Source organism: Equus przewalskii, chromosome 4 (assembly GCF_037783145.1).
Source record: "Equus przewalskii isolate Varuska chromosome 4, EquPr2, whole genome shotgun sequence".
Taxonomy (NCBI): domain Eukaryota; kingdom Metazoa; phylum Chordata; class Mammalia; order Perissodactyla; family Equidae; genus Equus; species Equus przewalskii.
The window spans coordinates 52,848,280-52,875,251 of record NC_091834.1 but is presented as its reverse complement, the minus strand read 5'-3'; the positions used below and the strand labels follow the sequence as shown (position 1 = coordinate 52,875,251).

Genomic DNA, 26,972 nt, shown 5'->3' with positions numbered 1-26,972 from the left:
TAATCAATGTTAAAAATGGTTATTTTAAACTACCAAGTAATTTGTAATTTTACTCCACAAGTAATTTGTGGAGAGCAGACTCTATTTAAAAAGTAAGGTAATACACAACACAAATTAGAAATATTTCCAAACCTTTCTTCCTAAACCGATTAATGATAAAAAGTCTATCTTATTTTCTTCTTCTTTTAATTTTTATTGAGTTAATGATAGGTTACAATCTTGTGAAATTTCAGTTGTACATTATTGTTTGTCAGTCGTGTTGTAGGTGCACCCCTTCACCCTTTGTGCCCACCCCCCACCCCACCTTTCCCCTGGTAGCCACTAATCTGTTCTCTTTGTTTACATTTTTAAATTCCTCATATGAGTGGAGTCATACAGAGATTGTCCTTCTCTATCTGGCTTATTTCACTAAACATAATTCCCTCAAGGTCCATCCACGTTGTTGCAAATGGGACGATTTTGTTCTTTTTTACGGCTGAGTAGTATTCCATTATATATATATATATACCACATCTTCTAAAAAGTCTATCTCCTTTTCTTTTGGACCCACGTAGGCAAGATTTTCCCTGGCACTTCATATTACCCCCTAGATCTTACAAGCACTGGGCACTGTGAGAAGCTAAAGGGGCAGAGAGGCTGCTGCAAAACCCCTGAAACCAAGAAGTATGCCATCTGAAGAACACAGGTAAAAAATACAAGCAAGAAAAGCATAATGTTACAACCAATTTCATTTTCAATAGCAAATAGAAACAGCACTCCTTGGCACTTCTCCACTCGAGGAATTCTGATTTCCTTTTACTAGCTTTTTTTTTTTTGAGGAAGATTAGCCCTGAGTTAACATCTGCTGCCAATTCTCCTCTTTTTGCTGAGGAAGACTGTCCCTGAGCTAACATCCGTGCCCATCTTCCTCTACTTTATATGTGGGACGCCTACCACAGCATGAGGTGCCAAGCAGCACCATGTCCGCACCCAGGATCTGACCTGGCAAACCCCAGGCCGCCAAAGCGGAACATGCTCACTTAACTGCTGCGCCACTGGGCTGGCCCCCCTTTTATTAGCTATTGAATGTTTCCTCCCACTCATTCAAACCACTTATATTTCTTGTGGATTAAAACTACGTGGAGACTGTCATTGAAAAATGAATTATTTTTAGTGAGCGAAGAGGAAAAAATTGTTGGCTTAGTACAACCCAGCCAGGGTCCCAATGCCCAGGAACTAGTTTCTGCCATCTAAGGAAACAAAAGCATACAGACAGAGGGCTGTGCATTAATCACGCAGTTGTGTGAGAAGAAAGCTCCTGTGTAGGAATATGGCAGGAGCCAGGGTGGGTACAACCCTGGCATGACAACACTACTCTGTAAGCCAATGCATTGGGAAGGTGTCCCAAAGAGTTTAGGGTCCTAGATGCCAAAAGGGCATGCTACAGAGATTAAGATCTGTGCTACACAGTAGCCACTTTGAAAAAACAACCCCAGTCAAGGGCCTAACGTATTGTAAATACACATCAGCAATGATAATAACTATAGCACTCTTGAACTGGAAGACATTACCTGTTTTTTATTGTACACTCAAAAAAATTAAGATATGATATACATTTTCTAATTATTTCTATATTTCAATACGACATGGAATGCACAAAGAATTTTTAGATACAATATAAAGTAAAAATGTAGAAAGAGAATTTATTATTGAATATTACATTCCTGATTCTACAGTACCTTGCTATAACACAAAAGGCATAGGATACATATGTGACTAGTCTTAGTCATTATCTGATGTTCAATCAGCAAGATGTCCAAAGCTGCTTTTCAACAAGTCAGCAATTGTACACTCTAAGGATTGTTTTCCACCAGAGGGAATATATGCTAAAACACTTTGCAGAGTTTCTGGAACATAGTTGGTGTTGAGTAAAAATTAGCTTGCTTCCTCTCTTCCTGATGGTAAAATGATGGTAAGTAAGGCTATCAGGTTTTTTGATACTAGTAAATCCATTTTTTTCCTCCCAATAATTCTACTAGAAATAAAAAAATATAACACTAGATAAGCACTTGCTATGTATTTTCTCATTTAATCATCACAACAACTCTATGAGGTAGATACTATGATTATCCATGTTTTATAAATGAGAAAAATGAGGTGATAAGAGATTAAGTAACTTGCTCAAGGCCACAGAGATGGCAAGTGGTGAGGCCAGGATTTGAACCTAGGGAACCAGATGCCAGAATTTTTAATCAACTATCCTGTTCTGCCTCCCATCTAACTGAAGCATTACAGTTGAGTTTCATTACCTGTTTCTCCTGCTTCAGGACTTGTTACCTCAAATCCTTTTGGAAGTAGCTTTTTGAGATCCTTTAGTGGTCACCATTAATGCTATCATCTTATGATTTAGAGACCCCCATAGAAGCCCTAGCCAATTTAATTTAGAGAGAAATGGGCAAAAATAAACTTCATATCTGTTTTATAACCCAATAGATCTATAGGTCAATATTTATCATTTATCATTAAGAAACATAAATTTAACTTTGAAACACAATGAGCAATGAATTATTTACAACCATTGAAGCCAGCAACAATTAGAATATTCTTTTCAACTGGGAAGATCTCAAGTAATCAAATAAAATATAAATTTTATACCTACAAAAAGACCACACCTAATTCCATAAATACCTCTACCTCAAATCAGCTTTCAAAATGGTTATAAAAAGCACTGCAAGTCTCAGCATGCTTTCTAAGCCTTAAAAAGTCTCATCTTAGGACAGAAACCAGGTAATAAGAGTTAGGCAAAACTGCACATTAGGAACTTTCCTTACTATAGACAAAAGTGAAATTGGGAAGATATATTACAAAGAAAAGGACAAATATACTACTCTTTTCTTATCCTCCAATTCAAAAAAGCAAAGATAAGCAAAATGACGGCTGAAGGATGAAGAAGGAAAGCAAATAATAAGTTGAAAGGGGCTCAGTTGAATTTATGGGGGAATTTAATAATATCTCTGTGTGTTTTTTTATATGTATGTTTTTTGAAGGACTGGAGCTTGTGGCTTATAGATTGGTGCATTCTTCTGGGCAGAAGCTACTTTATCCAAGAATGTTACTGTCTTGGTGCCCATATGGTAAATGTTAGGCAGAGGATTAATGTCCAGTATTAACCATCAGGGTACTAGATCAACAATATCCACTGGTTAAACTGGTTCGTGGCCTTGAGACTCTGCCAAAAGCATGCTGTGAACCTCTAGAGAGGAAGTTCAAAGAAATGTTTGGAAAAGTTAAATATACTCTTTTGTTTAAAACATTCAGACACTCAGAAAAATTTTCAAAAATTCCTGGAAATTGAAAATAAATTTCCTCGAACATAGAAAAACATAAACTCATAAAGAAAAACAAAATTGAGCAGAAATTGTGAACAAGTGTGAAATACAATGTTAGTTAATTAAAATTCCATCTTATTTCATCAAAGATTTGAGGTAAAAACATAAAGTGTTCATAAATAAAGAAACCAAAAGAAAAGTTTAGCACGAGTGAGATGTATAGGCATTAAATTATTTTTATGATCCCTCCAGTAGATTTTTGATTTTCTGGATTAAGGAGTGTCTCCAGTTGTTTCTGACAGGGCCTTTCTGAGCAGAAGGTATTAGGCATCAACTGCTTCAGAGAGCCGAGTTGCTATGGGAATCCGCGCACCTGCTTCGCGGCAGTTTCTATCTTGTAGCTCCCTAAGAGCACAAAGGCCCAGGAGTTTTGTTACATGGAAGTCCTCCCAGCACCACTGCTAGAAGTCACAAGATGTAAAAACTGTTTTTGACGACTCAGCTGGAGTGACAGTCACTCTATTTCTGAAAAGAAAGTACCCTGGCAGGAAGCTATTTGCTCTTGCACAGTGAGTTCTGGTGACAGAAAAATGTGGTGAAGGCCTCTAAATGATTACTGGCTTTCAGGGTAACCCAATACACCTCAGCCTCCTGAAAGACCTTCAGAGGTGCCAATCTGAGACATTCCTGCCATTTGCCCCCAAGACTCACTTCTCAAGATTACTACTTGATCCACCTATTTTTAGTTATTTCACAGGTGTGATTGATCATCTCTGTGCTGCAGGCCAACCTGCCAGCTAGACTGATATTATCTGAATTCAGGACTCTCCCGATGAGGGCAGAGAAACTGACTGCTTTAAGAAGTGTGAAGTGAAAAAACTTAAGCTGTGGACATGGATGAGAACTAGAAAAATTAACTCCTCCTTTTAAAATATATTCTCCAAGATATTATAGCTCTTAAGTCTCATTTTCAGTTTTAATATGGTCTTCCATTCTAATCCCAGAAAACTACATTATACATTAAAAGAAAGACTTGTCAAGATAAATGCAAGGAACAAGGACTGTACTCTAAATCCTGTTTTCCATAAGTTGTATTTTTGAACATAACAATTTTGGGCTTCCTTCTATTAGAAAAATATACTATAAGAATTCTGACATCAGATGCTGCCTGGAACATAAAAAGCATGCTTTTAAATGACCAAAGGAAAGATTATGTCAAGAAATTGACTTGAAGAAAAACTAAAAGCTAGAATATTTAAAAACAAATTTTAAATAAAGTAAGAAAAAAGTCAACAAAACACTGACCTGATATAACATGGCCTTAAACGCCAAGTGTCTTAATCTCATGGTTAAAATTTCCCCTGCTCTGCCATAAAATAATCCCTGGAAAACAACAAAAGAACCCTACATTTATTCTTAATTCTCTTTCCTATTTATTTGTAACATTTAGTTATTATATTTACTTACATTTTATTTAGTCATTATTTTTAACTCAGAGAGGCTGACATAAAAAAGTAATCATGTTCAAACTTGTTTAATTCATTAAAAGCTTACCTGAAGGAAATAACTGATAAAGCAAACAACACCCAAAATGACAAATATCATGGAATAAATTTCTGCATCATGCTTTAATGTGGTTTTATCATCATTTTCAAACATCTGAAAAGGAATAGATTTTTTTATCATGCGATTGGAGGAAAATACAAAAGAAAGAGAAAGAACTAAAATGTCTATCCACCAGGATTTTTTGAATGAATTTCAACATAAGAATAAGATTATATACACATTTCTGGGGAAAAAAGAGTGTACCATTCTTCTTTCCTCTACATTCATTACATATGATAAAAACATAATTTGCTGTTAATTCTCTCATTTAAGGTATTAAATATGGGATCAGATAAACTAGTCATCTGCTATTATCATCACAGCATATTGTCAAAGAAACCACCAATTTCTTTGAATTATATTTAATAACTTCTAATAACTCAGGTTTCTTAATATTCCTCTATTTAGAGTACTTCCTGCATATGAGACCTTTATACATGTCCCTAGAAATTGTCCCTAAAATTAATAATTATATATATATTGACATCTATATTGACAAAGTGTAGCTGTGCAAGTGTGGGAGACTGAAGACTTAACACGGCTCTAGCAAGATAGTTGAATCCATCAAGTCTCCTGGGTCCCTGAGCATAATCCCAAACTCTTCTTATTTCCTCTCTCTGAGCTAGCTGGTAATAAAAAATGGCTATTGTTCAGACTAGTTGAAAGAATAGTAGTCGTATTTGTCTATTTTATTGCTTCAGTGCTTTGGAATGCTGATACAGCACTGGAGTCAAAATCAGAAAACAAAGCAATTTCTTTACTGATCGCCTAGTCAATAAGGCCCAGCCAAACACTTCACAATAGAGGCTGGCTTATCCCCTGAGAACGTGAGTTAACTTTCCTATCATGGATCACTTGTTGTGGGTCCCAATTTTCCCCTTGCTGGGTCAGAGTACAACAGGTCTGTTCTCTCAGGCTACATTTCGTTTAAAATTGCTAAAAATATTAGCGAATTAGTTTTACTTACAGTTACAATTTTTGCAAAGATGATGGAAAATACTGGATGAACGGTTCCGTTTAGTACAGAAGCCAACGTCCCCAGAACCAGAGAAGGCCATTCAGACTTGTTTAATTTAAAAATTTTTAATAGAGAAACTTCAGGAAGACTTGTCTATAAATAAAATACCTTGGTTAAAACCCCAGTTTGAGAGCATAATGGAACCTAGAGAGAGAGCTTAGCCAATCTTAAACATACTTATAATGTAAAACAGCAAATATAAGAGGTGGTAGAGTTGAAAGCAGGACTTTTCTTAGAAAAACTTCACTGCCCATATTACTGATGATGACCTCAAAACATGACCTCTTACCCAAAAGTGATTATCTGTGCAACTCATCATCTTTTGGCATTTCACTTAGTTGCTATCATTAAAAAAGTACAAATTAACCCACATGTTCTGATAGCTAAGACTCATAGAAGAAATGACAGGCATATTTTTCTTTACTCCTGTTAAAATAGATGGAATATTACATTCTAGGATAGGACAAAATCTAGGTAGGAACTAAGCAGAGAAAGAAGATAAAAGTTTTACTAGCATTTTAAGTTTGAAAGTTTTCCAGTTTTGTGACTTATTTACAGAAACATTTTTCTGATACCTTGGTTAAAATCTTGTTTTGGGGTTTCCATTTACAAGTAAAATGCTGCAACAACTGAGCATATTACTTAAATTCACCAAGTCTCAGTTTCCTCATTTTTCTGGGGTGATACCAGTTCTTATGTTATAGGATTTTTTTCAGAATTAAGCTTAACTCAGTATTTGTAAATAAGAAGTACCCAATAAATGTTAGCTGTTGCTCATGTTATTACTAGAGAGGAAGGGTTATATTATGCAAAATGCCAGGTCTTGTACAGAGAAAGCACAATGCAAGTAGCTGTTCTGGTATCTGCCAGCCCTTCTTGGATGCTGGGAGGGTGACATGGTGAGGTAGCAGTCACAAATATAAGAGGACAAATAATATGATAATGAGCTCTCCTTGGTCTTGTCCGGAATATATAGCGAATTTATTTCAGAAACTTTAAAAGTCTTGTGAATAGATTTGTTGTGAGTAATTATTCTGAATAGGAAAGTAGACAGCGAACTAGTAGGCATTTCATATGTTAAAACTTCTTCATGGCATTCATTCTTGAAGTAATGACATTTATGAACCTAATAACCGGAGAATTCTTCAGGAAAGACTATAAAATAGTTTACAATTCTTGCTTTAATCTTAGTCTGGCAACTACAATGTAAACTCTATCTTTTGAACAACAGAACTTTTAAAATTCTAAAGCCTGTAAAGTCTATTTTCAGGATAGCTAAACCACAACTACATTGGGCTACTCAATAATTTGACTATCTATTATCTTTCCTTCTGAAGTTTTCTGAAGATCATCATCATAAAGCGCCTCACTTTCCAGTTAGATGACTGTCCAAAAGAACATACAGAAATTTTAAAAGTTGCATATCAACTCTTTGTCAAGCACTGAGCATGGATTTTCTTTTTTGTCAAATTCTTTACAAAATTACCTCATTTTGTATGAAACTAAGACTTGCCACGTGCCAGGACATAAGACTAGTATATTACAGAGCCAGTAAATGTAGGCAGGCTGTCTTGCTCTTATAGAATAATCTATCCTTTTGCTTTTGAAAAGATATACAGTAACAGGTAGGTTTACCATTTTGTATTCCCACCAGCAAAATATGGAGTTCCATTTGCTCCACATCATCACCAACACTCTGTACAGCAAGCCTTTTTAGATTTAACCATTTCAATAGGTGTGTTGTGATATTTCAATTATAATTTTAATTTGCATTTCTCTAATGACTAATGATTTAAGGCATCTTTTTGTATGCTTATTTCCCCTGTGCATATTTTCTTTGGCAAATGTCTATTCAAATCTTTTGCTCATTTTTCAATTGGGTTGTTGGTATTCTTATTATCATGCTTTGGGAATTCTTTGTATATGCTAGACATAAGTTCTTCATCAGATATGTGACTTACAAATATTTTCTTCCAGTTTATGGCCTATCTTTCCATCTCTTAAAAGTGTTTTACAAATAGCAAAGTTCTTGATTTCGGTGAAGTCTAATTTATCAATTTTTTTCTTTTATGAATTGTACTTTTGGTCTTGTATCTAGAAAATCTTTGCTTAACTCAAAGTCACAAAGATTTTCTACTGGATTTTCCTATGGAAGTTTTCTGATTTTAGGTTTTACAGTAAGGTCTATAATCCATTTTGAGCTAATTTTTATCTGTGCTTTGAGGTATGGATTGAGGATAATTATTTTATATATAGATATTTAATTGATTTGCTATCATTTCTTGAAAAGACTACATATATTCTCTATTGCATTGCCTTTGTACTTTTGTCTAAATACAATTGACCACATATGTGTGGGTCTGTTTCATGACTCTGTTCTGCTCTATTGATCTATTTGTCTATTTTTGTGCCAACAGCACATTATTTAATTACTATAGCTTTATAGTAGGAATTGAAATTAGGTAGTATAAATCCTCCAACTTTGCTCTTCTTTTTCAAAGTTGTTTTGCCTCTTTTTCTTTCGAATTCCATTAGATTCAGTTTGTCAAATTCTACAAAAAAGCCTGCTGAGATGTTGACTGAAATTGTTTTGAACCTATAAATCAATTTGGAGAGAACTGATATCTTAACGATAATATTGAATCATCTTATTCACATACATGGTGTATCTCTTAATTTATCTAGGTGTTCTTTCATTTTTCTTAGTAATATTTTGTATATTTCAGTGTGTGGGTCTTATAGTTTTATCAAATTTATCCCCAGGTATTTCATATTTTTGATACTGTCACATATGACATTATTTTTTAAATTTCAATTTCCTGTTTTTCATTTTTAGTATATAGAATTAAAGTTAATTTTTGTATATTGATCATGTATTCTGCAACCTTGGTAAATTCAATGATCAGTTTTAGAAACTTTTTTTGTGGATTCCATAGGATTGTTTACACAGATAATCATGTCATCTGTGAATAAAGACAGTTTTATATCTTTCTTTCTTATCCTGATGACTTTTATTTTTTGGCCTTACTGCACAGGCTGGAACTTTCAGTACAATGCTGAATAGAAGTGGTGAGAATGTACATCCTTGCCTTGTTCCTGATCTTAGGCTTTCACCATTTATTATGATGCTAACTGTAGATTTTTTGTTGATGTCCTTTATCAGGTTGAGGAAATTTCTCTCAATTCCTAGTTTCCTTAAAGTTATCAGGAATGGACAGTGCATTTTATCAAAGGAGATTTCTGCATTGATTGAGATGATTAGTTTTTTCTTTTAATTTTTTTAAAATAAAGGCAATTATACTAATTTCTGAAAGTTAAACCAAACTTGTACTCCTTGGACAAACCCTACTTGGTGATGATGTATCATTCTTTTTATATATTGTTGATTAGATTTTCTAAAATTTTGTTTAAAATTTTTCTATCTATATTCATGAGGGATATTTGTCTATAATTTTATTTTCTTATAATATCTTTGTCTAATTTTGATATCAGAGTAATGTGGTCTCTTACAATGGGAACTCCTTCCTCTTCAATTTTCTGTTTGGTAGAATTCACCAGTAAAACTGCTGGCCTGGAGTTTTCTTTATGGAAAAGGTTTTAACTACAAATTCTATTTCTTTTTAATAGGTATAAGATTATTCAAGCTATTAATTTATTCTTGAGTGGACTTTGGTAGTTTGTGAACTTCAAAGAATTTATCCATTTCATTGGAGTTGTAGGATTTGTTTGCATAAATGTTTTCATAAGATTATCTTATTATTATTTTAGTATCTGTAGAATTTGTAGTGATGTCATCATTCTCATTCTTGATATTGGTAATTTGTGTCTTCTAACTTTTTACCTGCTCAGTCAATCCAGAGGTTTTTCAGCTTGTTCATGTTCTCAAAGGACTGGCTTTGGATTTCATGGATTTTTCTTCTTTGTAATTATTTTCTTCCTTCTAGTTTCATAAGGGGCAAGTTTATTAGTTTATTAATTTGAGATGTTTCTTTTTTATATAGTATAGGTGTTTAGTGGTATAAATTTCTTTCTCAGTACCACTTTAAGCTTCATCCCACATATTTTGATTATGTTTGATTTTCGTTTTCATTCAGTTCAAAATAATTTTGAATTTTTCTTTTGATATCTTCTTTGATCCATACATTATTTAGAAATGAGTTATTCAGCTTCCAAATATTTCAAGATTTCCCAGGCCAGTCTCTGTTCTTGATTTCTGATTTAATTCTCTTTTGGTCAGGTAATACACTTTGCATTACTTGAATTTTTAAAAGTTTATTGAGACTTGTGTTATGGCCCAGAATATGGTCTATCTTGACAAATGTTTCAGGTGCATTTGAAAAGTACATGCGTCCTGTTGACAGGTAGAGTCTTCTATAAAAGTCTACTAGGTCAAGTTGGTTGATAGTGCTATTAAAGTCATCTATATCCCTGCTGAATCTTTGTCCAATTGTCCTACCAATATTTAAGAGGAGGTGTTGAAATCTCTGAATATAACTGTGAATTTGTCCATTTCTCTTTTCAGTTCTTGATAAATTGATCCTTTTATAATTATGAAATAACCCTCTTTAACCCTGGTAGAGTTTTTTGCTCTGAAACCTACTTTGTTCCCATCAACATCACAGTCTCACTTCAACTAATATCACCATGTACTGTTTAAGAACCTTAAAATAGAATACTTCCATCTTTCCCTCCAAGTCTTTTGGCTATTTTTTTATGCATTTTTAATTTTACTTCTGTTATAAACTGTACACTGTAATGTCATTTTTTTCTTTAAAAGGTAAATTATTTTAAAAATATATTTTAAAAACCATTATTTTATATTAACCCATTTATTTACTATTTTTGATACTTTTCATTCCTTCGTGTAGATTCAGATTTCCATCTAGTATCACTTTCCTTCTGCCAGGACTTCCTTTAACATTTCTTGCAGTGTAGGTCTGCTGGTGGAGAATAACTTTAGCCCTTTTTTCCCTGAAAAATTCTGTATGTTGCCTTCATTATTGAAAGGTATTTTTCTGCAGGCAGCATTCTAATTTAAGTGTTTTTCCTTTCAGTACCTTTAAAGATATTGCCATATTGTCTTCTGGTTTGCATTGTTTCTAATGACAAGTCTGTGGTATTATTTCTTTTCCTTTATATATATTGCGTCAATTTTCTCTGACTGCTTTAAAATTTTTCTCCTTTTCATTGGTTTTAAGCAATTTAATTATGATCTGCCTTGGCATAGTGTTCCTCATTTTTCTTGCACTTGGAATTTATTGAGCTTCTTGGATCTGTGGGTTTTTAGTTTTCATCACATTTGAAAAAGTTTTTTCATTATTTGTTCAAATGTTTTTTGGTTCCCTCTCACCTTTCCTTTGAGAACATATCAAAAACAATTATAATAACTGTTTAGTGTTCCTACTAATTCTACCAAGTGTGTCATTTCTGGGTCTATTTCCATTGGTTGATTTTTCTCTTCATTCCTGATTTTTACTTGCCTGGTGATTTTTTATGGGATGCCAGACATTGCAAATTTTGCGCATTGGCTATTTTTGAATTCTTATACATACATTCTTGAGCCTTGTTCTAGAACACATTTAAATTACTTGGAAACAGTTTGATCCTTTTGAGGTTTGCTTTTAGGCTTTGTTAGTTGGGCTCAGAGCTGAGTTTAGTCCAGGGATTATTTTTCTCCCTCTGAGGTAATACTTTTCTTAATTTTCAACTCAACACCCCATGCATTTAGATTCCTCACTCTGGTTGGTTTAATAAGAACTATTCCAGACCCTGTGTGAGCTCCAAAGATTGTTCCCTCTTATCTTTTCTGGTAGATCTTTCCTCTGCTTTTGGCAGTTTTCTCAACAAAGGCACTGATCAGTACTCAGATGAAGACTTGAGGGAGAATCTTTTAGATCTCTGGAACCCTCTCTGAGAAGCTTTCTCCTCTCTTGTCCTTTGCTCTGAAGACTGCCTACTTTGGCCTCCTGGGCTCTGCCTGGATTTCTCCTTGAAGCTCTGAGGCTTGGAAACCACCCAGGCAGTATCCTGGGTCAATGATAAGGTTCATCTCACTTGTTTCCCCTTCCTCAGGGATCACTGTCTTGTTCTGCCTGAAGTTCAATGTTAGAAAACTGTTTCACATATTTTGTTCAGTTTCTTAGGTGTTTCAAGCAGGAAGGTAAATCTAGTCCCCATTAACCTATCTTGGCTGGAAGTAGAAATCTCTAATTTCATCTGGTTTTCACAGGAATTGACACAAATTATCTCTTTCTCTTTTTGTAACACTTTTCTTAGTTGGCTTCTATGATATAACACTCTCCGGGCTTTCTTTTATTTTCCAGCCATTTTTTAGGCTCCTTTGCTGGCTATTGCTTTTCTGCATTAATTTAAATTTTGCAGTGTCCTCATCTCCTTCTCCTGTCCTAGTTGCTTCTCCATCTATATTTTCTTTCACTGTAGACAGCTTTAGTCAGGCCTATCAGGTCCATTATTTAGCCACCAACATCTCATCTCTGCCCTGCTCTCCTTGATCCTACTTTGGCTCCTAAACACCATTCTTCACACAACAGCCATATCAGGTAAATCAGTTCACACACTCTTCTGAATAAGACCCTCTCATGCAACGGTTCTTAACCTGCTTTGTGTCATGGACCCCTTTGGAAGACTGCTGAAATTTATGGACTCCTCAGAAGAATTTATAACAATGTATTAATAACATAGAAGTCTCAGAGAAAGTAAATTATATTAAAATACAGTATTTACAACATTTAACAAAAAATTCAGAGTTGTGATATAGATGTTCTTCCTTATTAGCACAATAAATAACAAGATCAAATAGCAATGAGTGTAAAGATATTCTAAGATATCTGTAATAACTGCAATGTGATATGAAAATTTCTGTGATTTTTATTGATGACGTCACAGGCACTGGTAATACTATTGTAGTTTGTCATATATTTCATAATTAAAGTAAATTAAATTTCTATCAAGGATATGTGAAAAAAGAGTTGTGATATTTTCCCATTAGGTTAATTCCTTCTTAATTCTATCCAGAGATTCCTTGTGGGTCATGGGCCACTGATTAAAACCCCCTGATGGCTTTCTGTTAGTGGAAAAGGAGAATCTAAAACTGTTATTATGGCCTACAAGGCACTATGTGATCTGTTCCCTGAGTATCTCACACATCTCTCTGCTCACCCTTCTCCTCTCTAGTCACTGAGACCCCAACTCTAGGCCCCTGTATTTGCTATTTTCCCTATTTATAATAATCCCATCTCTGTCCTAGTTATTGATTTATTGCCTCTCAGGTCCAAATTCACCCTTGTGCCTAATAAATATTTCTCCTTTATCAGCTGGTAGGCTATCAAGCCCTGTCAGTAGAGGGTGCTGGAAAGACAGTGCAGGAGGGGGGAATTTTTCTTCCTGCTCTTTCTGGTGGCTCACTGGGAAGCCTCCTCCAGGATGAGTTTTTCCCTCCAATGCTCCTCTTGCACAGTTTTTTCAGAGCTAGATGCCTTCAGGGTGCAGTTTTCTCCTTTGTTTGGCCACTACGTACTTTCTCCAGTTCTTGGCTTGGCTAGTAGACATGTAAACATGGGGCCCAGACAGAGGCCTGTGTTTCAGCCAGGTCACTTTTGCCTGCACCCTCCTGCACACAGAACTGCACTTGACTCCTGAAGAGGGCAACCTCTTCAGCTCCTGGTTCCAACAGTTCCCAGTAGCTTCTCCTGGTACCAAATGTGTTCTGAAGCTTGGTACCTCCCTGAAGAAGGTCTCCCTTGGCACCTCAGAGGACAGATTTCCAGCAAGGTCCACCACAAGGATGCCTCAGCAACTTCTCTGCCATCCAGTGAACCAAAGCTATGCACTTTGCAGTGAGGCCAGAATCTCAGCTTTGCTTGAGGGAGAAGAACGAGGGCTTTTCCTTGGGTCTCTATTTCACCCCAGAGGTAGAGGTTGCTACTTTTATTTGCTACCTCTGCATTCTTTATTCTCTTAATTTTCACTAGCTATTTTCTGTTGCTCCAATTCCCTAATGATTCATTATACTAAACTTTCTCTGTTTAAATCATTGGGTGGTTTCTGTCTCCTGACTGGACCCAGACTAATGCAACCTCCCATTAACTATGGTCTAAAATTCTGCCTCATGTTTTTCATTTCATTACTCATTTTTATAGGCCCTTCATTTCCTTATTCACTTTTCATTGCATTACCACAGTCTGAAAGAATCCCTCACAAATATGGCCATGGAGATGATGCTTGGCTTGTTTCAGCTCTTGGTTGTAACACTATCCTTCCAGGCTCTCAGCTTTGTATAGTCTATAGCTCAAGGCACTGAATAACCAGGTTTTCATCCTCCTTTTAGGAGTAGTGGGTCCATGACTGTGGCTCACCACTTTGCACTTTTGCTCTGTTTCTGGTTGGTAGAGATATTTATCTTGTTTTGGAGCCTGGATATGTCTTATTTGTTTTTCACTTTTTATATTTTATCTATTATTTCCATGTGTACAGAGCAGAGTACTTGTATCAGAGTGTAAACTTACCCTATCATTTTGTCCGGAAGTCTGGAAGTTGCTTTTTAATTTAACGATTTTTACCTTTTCAGGTTTGAAAATCTACTTTATAGACCTAGTGAATATTCAGACTTTGAGGTAGATTTCCATTTTGTTCACAGCAATTATGGTGACAGGTCCAGAAGCTATTAATAGATGTTTTAACACAGTGATTTCTATACTCTTGCACACTGTCTCACAAATTCTTGTACAATACAAACTCTTGTCCTATATTCTTATACTCAGGCCTTTTGCCACATGGCATATCATCTATACTATTATTTACCTAATATTTTTCTTTACATGTTTATTTAAATGAATTTTTTTTAAAAAGAAAATTAGTAGATAGGGAAAAAATTATGTGTGAATGCTATGTAAGACCTCATACCTAAAGGGAAGGAATTGTACCTAGAATTAAAAGCAACAGACTGGCAATGCCAGAGCAGGGCAGAAGGGGTTTGGGGCAGATAATCCAGGGGCTTTGGGGCAGATAGTTGACAGATGAGACTGAGAAGAAGAGTGGGCAGGAAGACGGTGGGAACAGCTAAGCACTGGTTGAACCTCAAGTATCTGTCAGACCTAGGGAGAAGAAGGAACTCCAGTTTGGAAGGAAATAGTGGGCCAAAGATAGGAGTGGGATGATATGGAAGCTGGAAGTTAGGAAGACAGAAGCTAATATACAGCGGCTAGGGTCCTCACCTTCATGGTATGTGAGTTTACAACTGAGAAGCAACAAAAGGGGGCAGAGTGAAAATTGACTGGGGTTGAGGAGAGGATCAGAGGTTAGGGAATGGGGAGGCTGGAAGAAGCACGGGCTGAGGTGAGATTGAGATGGAATGATGTTTTATGAAAGAGTGCTGAGGAAAATGTTCAGAGTTGAAATTGAGATCCAAAGCCAGTGCTGGGCATGTTAAGAGAAGGGAAGCTGAATGGGAATAGGGAAATGAGACTTGAAGTAAGATTGGAGACTGAAGAGAGGTAGTACTGAGGGGTATGAGATGTAAGGAGAGTTAAGGCAGCATAATCTGGACTCAAAAAGAGCCTGGGGGAGGGAGTGGGCAGGCAAGCATGGGAATAAGTACTTCCTGCCCAAGTGAACAAAGCTGTTTGGGTTGTGCTCTGAAATTGGAGGACTGAATCTTGCACGTGCTGGTGCATATCTGCATCCAGGGAGTGGAGTGGATTTGGGTCCTTATATGGTTGAAATTGATCTTGAGCATCACTGGTGATATCTGTACCACACTTCCTGAGGCACTGTTTTAACCCATGGTTTGTCTTATAGGAAAGAATAATGTACCATTATCATGAGATTTCTTGTCCCAACAATGTCCTCTGACAAAAATGCAGTCTTATTTGAGGGCCTCTTCCTTACAGTGCTGCTAGAATGAAGTTTGGAAACACACGTTTTGTAAACTTAGTGCTATAGTAACATTTTGTTGTATATAAATTCTAGATATTTTAAGGATTAAATAAAAATTCATTGGAGAATATGGGTAAAACTTGTTGATAGTTGAACTATTACCTTTTTATACTGGATGGATTCCTCAGACTTGTCAGTAAAGTCTGACTTGATGCTATTCGTAGAGCACAGAGGAACTGAACCAGTATTTTTTTCAAGAGGATATGCCACTGATTCCATCTGTTCATCAGCTTTTTTAATATCCTTAAATGAAGAATATACATATTACTGTAAGAATAATGTCTTAAAAATTCAAAGGAACTTTATTAAGCACCCCTCTAAAACTGCATTGCCTCTGTTATTGAAAGTGGTATATTCTTTGCAGTTCTTGCTGAAGTTTTCAAGTTCAATAGAGATCTAATAAGTCCAACTCATACTAAAATGTTAGTGAATGACAATAGCTTATTGCGCCTTCTTCTCCAAAGACCTGTATAATTAACTGGAGAAAACAATGCCTTAATCCAAAACAATTATTCTACTAGCAGGGACAGATCTTAGTAAAAGGAGCTTTGTGAGGGAGATGACTCAAAGATACTCTTTCTGATCCCTTCTTCCTAGCCTTTTCTGGAACTTACAAGTTTATAACATGTAGCTAGGCACTTAAGTGTGAGGCTGGTCCTGGGCCTGAGAGACATCTCAGGAGACAATAACACTTTCCAGACCTGCCACTGCTGCCCGTTCCAAACTGGTGAAAAAGCAAAATTGGTAAGGCCAGCTGCTAAAGAATAAGAAATCCCAAAGATATCATGTTAAAGAAATTATTTAAATCATAGGCTAGGATGAAGTTCTAAACCAGACTGCTTTTAAGTCTAGTTTTTGTTTTTCTTGCTACTCAGAGAAATGAGACAAGTTTTAGTGAAATAAGGGAGCAACATATTCTCTGCTCATCTGAATGTGGTGTGAGTAAATTTGTTACTTCCCCATGAAGAGGTAGGAGGGGACAAAACAGCGATGAGGAGCACAGTTAGGACAATGGCGGCCCATACCAGGGTGGGGAGTGGAGACTGAAACATATGTGGATTTAAGTGCAAAGGAGAATATGCACATGGAAGGCTTCCCAGGGACACTGTGATTCTTTGACAAGCTTAACAACTGTTAATCAGTCATTTCAAAGCACAATGAACTTTAAACAGTTTTATACTACCCTAACATCTTTGATCAGATATTCCTTTATGCTATCACTTTCTTTTATTCTATAAATTTCTCTACCAAGAAAGAAATCTTTTATTTGGCTTTTTTCAGGAGCTATTTACTTTGTGGCAAGTTTAAAATAAAATTTTGACATCTTCTCACAATAAATTTTTCTAGAAGGTGCTTTAACAGGTCAAAGTCAATTCCTTTTCCTGAGAAGGCTGCTAGACAAAATAGCAAGAAGTTTGGGTATGTATATATCTCTACCTGTTTTTATTTCATTTTCATGTGGAAACTCACTAAAGGAATATGTCTATAAAGAATCACGCATGTTGTAGAAAAATAATTACAGCACTAATTTCCATGGTTTGAGTTTTTCTGAAAAATTTAAATGGATAATGTTAATGCTGGTAACAGTAACATAATAAAACTTACTATGCCAACAATAATTCTAAGCACTTTACATGAATGAACTCATTTAATACTACAGCAATTCTTGAGTAGGTTACTATTATTTTCCCTATGTTAGAGATTAGGAAACTGAAGCACAGAGAATTTAAAAAACTTGCCTAAGGTCCTAAAACTATTAAGTGGCAGTTGGGGCTTCAACTTGCAGTGTCTCCAGAGCTCATAACCTTAACCACTTTGCTTTGCTGCTTCTCAGGATTGATTCTCTTAGCAGCATTAACTTTGTAATACTTATGATTATCATAAAATCTTATAAATTGACTCATTTGGACACTATAGGCAATAGTGGCAAATAAGTGCATCCAAAGTTTCAGAAATGAGTTACTGTTTATGTAGATATCTTGTATGTTATATTTACTATATAGTACCCAGAATATTATAATTTTCATTAAGTATTAATATTTAAAATGGTATTGTTATATCAGAATAAATATTATTTTAGGTAATCAGAGAATACTAACCCATTTTGAATAAGGTATTTTAAATTTCTATGCATTCACATCACAAACATTCCATTTTTGTTTTCCTTACACTGTGAAACTCTTTAACCTAAGACCTAATAATGGAGTTTAGTTTAGTTATAGTGAAAAATAAAGATGCCTTACTTCAAAAAAGAGATCTGAAGGCAGTAGTTTCAAAAAATCTCAAAATAGGGTCAATCTGACCACAGTTAGTAACTTTTATTGTTATTAGTTTGAAAGTATTGAACTTAATGACTTCATAAATTATTAAATCTACTGTTGGATGAAAATAATGCAAATTTAACTGGAAAATAACACCTAACTTTTATTTTTAAAGAAAAATATGGCCTTATATGAAATAAAATTGGAACTGGGTAGTTTTTTTTTTAAGATGTTTTATTTTTCCTTTTTCTCCCCAAAGCCCCCCACCCCAGTACATAGATGTGTATTTTTAGTTGTGGGTCCTTCTAGTTGTTGTATGTGGGATGCCACCTCAGCATGGCTTGACGAGTGGTGCCATGTCTGCACCCAGGATCCAAACCGGTGAAACCTTGGGCTGCCGAAGTGGAGCGCGCGAACCTAATCACTCAGTCACGGGGCCAGTCCCGGAATTGGGTAGTTTTTAAATCAATATAAGACTACATTTGCAAACTTTTTTTGTTTTTGTTTTTGTTTTTTTACTATCATTGCTTTATAGGATGTGTTTAAAAATACTTCATTCTAGCACTGTGGGAAAAGCTAGGGTTTGGAATGTGAACTTTTAGGTTTGATGAAGGGAAGGAGGTTCATACCCTTCTAAATCTCCTAATTTATGGACTAATAATATTGACATAAAAAATATAACAGAAAGTTAAAGAAGTAAAATAAACTGAAAAGGGCTGAGATTAGTTTTCTGTAGAAGACCTCTTGGAAAGAAGATTGCCTTCCAGGTCAAGAGAAGAAGGCTGGGCCAGAATGATGAAGGTAGCTAAAGCCTAATCCCTATCACTTATATTAATGTGCCCTAATGAAAAAGCTATGTGAAATCAAGTAGGGAGGGTCACATAGCATGCAGAAATGTGGATCCTAAAAATCAGGAATTTGCCAATGTGCTTCCAGCATAATCACGCCTCCTTTCAACCACCCAACATGAGCTCTCCGGTCCACATCTGATCTGTGAGGATGTGGTATGTATATGCTAGGGATTTAGGTGTGCATCCCTTCATTCCGCAGATATTTACTGAGTTCCCAGTGTGTGCCAGGCACTGTATTAAGTGCTTCCTACACAGTAAATCTCAACCTTCTCAGATCTCAACCCTGGCTTCCAAGAACTTCCATGATCTGACTTTCACTATCCAACTTTTTCCATTTCCCCCAACACACATCTTTATTCTTAGAAGGTTGGTTTCCTTTCTGTTTAGTTGCACACCCAGTTTCTTCTTACCTCCATGCAGCTGTTTCACCTACCTAGACTTCTGCTCCCTTTCCACCTCCCACCTTCCAGCCTTCAAGGCCTCTTCATGAAATCTTCTATGGGTAATCTAGCTCCTCTTCTCCTCATCAATCTGGTTTCTTATTTCTATAACTTGTGACATTTGTATACACGACTCTGCATTTTGCCTCTGTAGCTAAGTTTTAAGTCTTTAAAGAGGAATTGTGTGTTACATTTCTTTGTGTTCTAACAAAAAGATCATAGTATATAGAGTTAGACTGTTCTGGATCTGCCACATACAAGCTTTGAAGCCTGTAGTGTACCTGGCAAATATTAGGTGCTACGTACCCATTAGTCCTTTAACCTTCATCATATTATCTAGTGCAATGCTGAGGATATTAGAAACACTGAATTTCTTCGCTGAGGAACTATAAATAAACCTTGGTTGCTTTGTGAAACTCAAGACTATAATTCAGGACTTCCATTTTCTAGTGTGGTATGATCTCTGAAAAGTTAAAAAAGACTCTGCTAACATAAATTTATGTCATGTAAACATTACCTGTGACATTGCAAGTGAATAATATAGACCTTGTTTTGCCATTAGTTCAGCATGTGTTCCTTTTTCCACCACCATCCCATCTTTTATGGTCACAATCAGATCTGCACTTCGAATAGTAGAAAGTCGGTGCGCTACCACAATTGTAGTTCGACCTTTGCTTGCCTACAAAACAATAAATATAGAAAAGAAATACAGAATTAGTAGAAATAAACTCTGCAATATTCAAGAAAATTCTTATAGTATTATTTTAAACATCAAAGTCTTATTTTTGGATATAGAAATTTGGACACTTTAATAGATTAGAAAGGCCAACGGAAATTAAAATAAAAAGAAAGTCAAAAAGTTAATTACACTCCAAATCAGTGGATTTATAAAACCATAGGATCTTAGAACTAGAAAGGAAACAAGAGACTATTTAATCTGAGCCACCTTTTCATTGTTAGTCCTGTTGTAGGTGCACCACTTTACCCTTTGTGCCCTCCCCACACTCCCCTTTCCCCTGGTAACCACCAATCAGTTCTCTTTGTCCATGTGTTTAACTTCCACCTATGAGTGGAGTCATACAGAGTTTGTCTTTCTCTATCTGGCTTATTTCACTTAACATAATACCCTCAAGGTCCATCCATGTTGTTGTGAATGGGACAATTTTATCCTTTTTTATGGCTGAGTAGTGTTCCATTGTTATATATTTATATATATATATATATATATATATATATACCATATCTTCTTTATCCAATCATCAGTTGATGAGCACTTAGGTTGCTTCCATACCTTGGCTATTGTAAGTAATGCTGTGATGAACATAGGAGTGCATGGGACTTTTGGAATTGCTGATTTAAGTTCTTTGGATAGATACCCAGTAGTGGGATGGCTGGGTCATATGGTATTTCTATTTTTAATTTTTTGAGAAATCTCCATACTGTTTTCCATAGTGGCTGCACCAGTTTGCATTCCCACCAACAGTGTATGAGAGTTCCTTTCTCTCCACTACCTCTCCAATATTTGTCACTTTTTGTTTTGGTTATTTTTGCCATTCTAACAGGTATAAGGTGATATCTTAGTGTAGTTTTGATTTACATTTCCCTGATGATCAGTGATGATGAGCATCTTTTCAGGTGTCTATTGGCCATCCATATATCTTCTTCCGAGAAATGTCTGTTCATGTCCCCTGCCCATTTTTTGATCGGGTTGTTTGATTTTTTGTTGTTGAGCTGTGTGAATTCTTTATATATTATGGAGATTAACCCTTTGTTGGATATATAACTTGCAAATATTTTTTCCCAACTAGTGGGTTGTTTTTTTGTTTCAATCCTGTTTTCCCTTGCTTGAAGAAGCTCTTTAGTCTGATGAAGTCCTATTTGTTTATTCTTTCTATTGTTTCCCTCATCTGAGGAGATATGGTGTCCGAAAAGATCCTTTTGATACTGATGCCAAAGAGTGTACTGCCTATATTTTCTTCTAGAAGACTTATTGTTTCAGGTCTAATCTTTAGGTCTTTGATCCATTTTGAGTTTATTTTTGTGAAAGGTGTAAAAGAATGAAACTCGACCATTCTTTTACATGTGGCTGTCCAGTTTTCCCAGCACCATTTGTTGAAGAGACTTTCTTTTCTCCATTGTAGTCCTTCAGCTCCTTTGTCAAAGATTAGCTGTCCACAGATGTGTGGTTTTATTTCTGGGCTTTCAATTCTGTTCCATTGATCTGTGCACCTGTTTTTGTACCAGTACCATGTTGTTTTGATTGCCATAGCTTTGTAGTATGCTTTGAAGTCAAGGATTGTGATGCCTGCAGCTTTGTTCTTCTTCCTCAAGATTGCTTTAGCAATTCAGGATCTTTTGTTGCCCCATATGAATTTTAGGATTCTTTGTTCTATTTCTGTAAAGAATGTCATTGGGATTCTGATTGGGACAGCATTGAACCTGTCGATTGCTTTAGGTAATATAGACATTTTAACTACGTTTATTCTTCTAATCCATGTGCATGGAATGTCTTTCCCTCTTTTTATGTCGTCATCAATTTCTTTCAGGAAAGTCTTGTAGTTTTCGTTGTATAGGTCTTTTCACTTCCTTGGTTAAATTTACCCCAAGGTATTTTATTCTTTTTGTTGCAATTGTGAATGGCATTGAGTTCTTGAGTTCTTTTTCTGTTAGTTCATTGTTAGAGTATAGAAATGCTACTGATTTATGTATGTTGATTTTATACCCTCAACTTTGCTGTAGCTGTTGATTATTTCTGATAGTTTTCCAATGGCTTCTTTGGGGTTTTCTATATATAAGATCATGTTGTGTGCACACAGCAAGAGTTTCAGTTCTTCATTGCCTATTTGGATTCCTTTTATTTCTTTTTCCTGCCAAATTGCTCTGGCCAAAACCTCCAGTGCTATGTTGAATAAGATTGGTGAGAGTGGACACCCTTGTCTTATTCCTTATCTCAGAGGGATGGCTTTCAGTTTTTGCCCATTGAGTATGATGTTGGCTGTGGGTTTGTCATATATGGCCTTTATTATGTTGAGGTACTTTCCTTCTATACCCATTTTATCGAGAGTTTTTATCATAAATGGATGTTGGATCTTGTCGAATGCTTTCTCTGCATTTATTGAGATGATCAGGTGGTTTTTGTTTCTCCTTTTGTTAATGTAGTATCTCATGTTGATTGACTTGCAGATGTTGAACCATCCCTGTGTCTCTGGTATAAACCCCACTTGATCATGGTGTATAATCTTTTTAATGTATTGCTGTATTCGGTTTGCCAAAATTTTGTTGAGGATTTTTTGCATCTGTGTTCATCAGTGATATTGGCCTGTAGTTTTCCTTCTTTGCGTTATCCTTGTCAGGTTTTGGGATCAGGGTGATGTTGGCTTCATAGAATGTGTTAGGGAGTGCTCCATCTTCATCAATTTTCTGGAATAGTTTGAGAAGGATAGTATGAAATCTTCTTTGAACGTTTGGTAGAATTCTCCAGAGAAGCCGTCTGGTCCTGGACTTTTATTTTTGGTGAGGTTTTCTATTACTGTTTCAATTTCTTTACTTGTGATTGGTCTATTCAGATTCTGTATTTCTTCCTGCTTCAGTTTTGGGAGGTTTTAAGAGTCTAAGAATTTATCCATTTCTTCTAGGTTGTCCAATTTGTTGGCATATAGCTTTTCTTAGTATTCTCTTATGATCTTTTGTATTCCTGAAGCTAATATATGTTTTAACTTTTTACAAGCATCATAAACATATGGAAAAGAATACATAAGTGTACAGATCAATGCACTTTCACAAACTGAATACATCCATATGAATAGTACCCAGATTAAGAAACCATCATCATCAGCACCCTGAAACCCTCTTCAGGCTCTCTTTCAATCACTATTACCACTCACCCACACCACCAGTAATCACTGTCCTGACTTCTAACAGCATAGATTAGTTTTGATTTTTTTTTGTATTTTATATAAATGGAATCATGCAGTATACATACTTTTCTACATCTGGGCATTTTTATTCTACATTACGTTTTTGAGATTCATCCATTTTATTGTGTATAGTTGTAGATCATTCATTCTTATTGCTGAATAGTATTCTATTGTGCAAATATACCACAATTTATTTATCCATTCCACTGCTGATTGGCATTTGGGTAGTTTCAGGGTTTTTTCTGTTATAAATAGATTCCTATACATGTTTTCTATGGTGAGCATATGTACACAATTCTACTAGATGAATACCTAGGAGAGGAATTGCTGAGTCATATGCTCAGCTTTTTTAGATTTTGCCAAACAGCTTTTCAAAGTGGTTGTCCCAATTTACAAATCCCCAACAGTGCAGGGGAGTTATGACTACTCTATATTCTCATCAACACTTGGTACTTTCTGTCTTTGTCTGGTAGGTGAGTACTATCACATTGTGACTTTTATTTTACATTTTCCTGATGATTGTAAAGTTGAACAACTTTTCATATGGTCAGTGACAATTCGGATATTCTCTCTGAATTGAAGGTTTTTGCTTGTTTTTCTATGGGAACTGTCTTTTTCTTGTCAACTTTCAGGAGTTCTTTATATATTCTATATATGAGGACTTTGTCAGATACTAGGTATTACAATTACTTTTTCCCTCTGTGTGGTTGTCTTTTCACTCTCTTAATGGTCTTTTGATAGCTAGAATTTAAAATTTTTAGTGAAGTCCAATTTATCAACTTATTTCTTACAATTCATGTTTAAGAAATCTTTATCTTCTCCAACATCACATGGATGTTCTTCTGTCTTTCACCTTACAATCTTCATCATTTTTGCCGTTCATATTTAGATCTATAATTCATCTGGAATTGATTTTTGTGTGTGATGTCAAGTAGGAGTCAATGTACATTTCCCCCATATAGTTAACCAATTGTCCCAGCAGTATTTTTTGAAAAGATCATCCTTTCTCCATTGCACTGCAGAGTTGTCTTTGTCATTAAATCAGGTGACCATTATTTTGCGTCTGTTTTTGTATTCTGTATACTGTGCTATTTAGTCTGTCTATTATTGTACCAATGCTATAGTGTCTTAACCACTATAGATTTAAAATAGGCCTTGATATCTATTAATCTAAGTCTTCTGGCTTCATTGCTCCTCTACAAGATTATCTTGACTATTCTTGAGGTAGTGTATTTCTTGTAAATGCCTAGCACAATAACTGATACTTTTGGCATACTACAAGCACACTAAAAATTTTCTGGGTACTTAAGAACTGACAGCTAATATTACAACTATTAATAACACTGTTATATTATTGCTATTTGCTTTTGTCATTCATATTTTTATTCTTATCTATTAGAGGGAAAGAAATTGGAGCTCAGAAAAGTTAAGAAGCTTGCTTAAGGCCTCAGCCAGTCACTGGAAGGACTACTACTAGAATTTGGTATGGTGTTTTCTATTCCCTGAAAAGGGTCTCTCCACTGCAGTAGATGTACTTGATGAAGGAGATGAGTATTTCTTTAAAACTCTTCTATTCCAAATCTACATGAGAAGGAAACTTTTCAAAACAATAGTTATTAAGATTAAATAATAATGTGGAAACAGATTTATGATATAATGTTATATGGAAAAAATTAACGAAAAAAATTTGTGCAGCATGTTATAACTAGGTTAAAAAAAAATCTATCCATAGAGCCAGCCCTGATGGCCTAGTGGTTAAAATTTGGCACCCTCACTGCTTTGGTGACTTGGGTTCGTTTCCCAGTTGCAGAACCACACCACCTGTCTGTCAGTTGCCATGCTGTGGCGGCAGTTCACATAGAAGAACTAGAAGGACTTACAACTAGGATATACAACCATGCAGTGGGGCTTTGGGAAGGGGGAATAAAAGAGGAAGATTGGCAACAGATGTTAGCTCAGGGTGAATCTTTCCCTGTCCAAAAGAAAAAAGAAAGAAAGAAATCTATCCATAGGAAAAGACACCTACATAGAAATATATCAAAATACTAATCGTACTTTTATTTAATTATTGGGCCTATAGGTTATATGCTTCTTTTCTTAATTTTATTTAATGTAAATGTATTTCATTTTTGTTTAAAAGCAAAAAAACTAAAATAATTTGGGAAAGTATGTTCTATTTTTGATAGCTTTTGTTCCTATGAGTAACACGTATATATGCACATGAGCAACAAATAGACACTATTATGAAAAACTGAAAATCGTTACACTGTTATGATTAAAGGCCTTTTTTTACTATTATTTTTACAGTACCTTATTTAAAATTAAAAAATGAAGAAACATATATTCTGATACATTTGGCTTATGTTAAGGTGACAATCTAAAGTATCCAAACCAGGATACTCTTGAGTGGGATGAAAGGGATAAACTGAAACTTTCTCAGGACAACTAGGAGATACAGTTATGTAATTTTAACTTAAAACCTTTTAATTTGTGGTCTAGGGTCAGGAAAGTTAAAGAAAAATCATACATATCACTCAGGTTCCAAATGGCAATAGTGAGGGAGTTACTACCTAAATTGGGTGCTCTACTTGGAATTTAATTTTTAAAATTACTTAGCAAAACAGGATTGGGGATGAGACACTATAACTCATCAAAGCTAGGCTTCTATATTAAGTAGATATTGTTACTAATTTTGGTTCTTGAAATGTACTTATCTGTAAATGTCATATATATATATATACATACACACACAGAGAAACACATACACATATATATTTATGTCATGAATACACACATACATATACATACATGTTCAAAATATGTATATACATATACACACCTGATATGTGCTTGTGTGTATGTGCATGCATGTACATTTTGTACTTGACAAAACCAACCAATGCTATAATTTGAGTTAGTAATGAGGAATGATGCCTAAAGTTTAGAAGTGAGCCTAGGTTACTATATCATAGTCATTCTAAGGTTCCTCCTACTCTTGGTAGCAGTAAAGAGACCACTGGCAGGACCAGTTTCATAAGTGTATGAACTACATATCTGCTCAGGGCCCCATGCTTAGAAGAGTCTCATTCTTGGCTTAATGCTCTACTGTTGCCATCTTGTAACTCTAAATAATTTTTGAACAAGACGCCCCACATTTTCATTTTTCAGTGGGCCCCACAAACTACGTAGCTGGCCCTGACCATTGGTATAGGTAAAAATGTCTTCACGTGGGTGTATCTTTGCGGGTTTGTCCCAAAAATGGATATTAAGAGAGTCCTTTAAACAGGTAGATAAAAAAGGGAAAAAAAGGATAGTTTAACATCTATCCAAGGCAAGGTCCCTTCTTGTCATGACCTCAAAAACATTCTAATAATCAATTATTATTCAAAGCATCTAACTTTGTATTGTATTTAACCTACACCTCCTGTCACATAGAGTAGATAGAATAGATGGTTATTTCTGCCCCCAGCAGCCCTACCTGCATTTCAGATTCTTTCCTAAAAATAGGAGATAATGAGATAATATGCCTGGCAGCCAAATTTCCCTTGATTTTTTTAGTGTGAAAGCAGATCATCACATTGCATGAATAGCTAAGCAAATTTTATGAACAACAGACTA

The 26,972-nt window shown here is 35.4% G+C and overlaps 1 protein-coding gene across 1 annotated transcript in view; it reads right to left on the bottom strand.

The window, feature by feature from the left end:
- Positions 1-26,972, bottom strand: part of ABCB5 (ATP binding cassette subfamily B member 5) — a 135,026-nt gene that overhangs the window by 37,634 nt on the left and 70,420 nt on the right. Inside the window, exons 17-21 of the mRNA XM_070615876.1 lie at positions 19,955-20,116; positions 15,988-16,128; positions 5,881-6,024; positions 4,863-4,967; positions 4,614-4,691 (exon numbers count right to left, since the gene is read on the bottom strand). Coding sequence (XP_070471977.1) covers positions 4,614-4,691; positions 4,863-4,967; positions 5,881-6,024; positions 15,988-16,128; positions 19,955-20,116 — 630 coding nt within the window. The remainder of the gene's footprint in view (positions 1-4,613; positions 4,692-4,862; positions 4,968-5,880; positions 6,025-15,987; positions 16,129-19,954; positions 20,117-26,972) is intronic.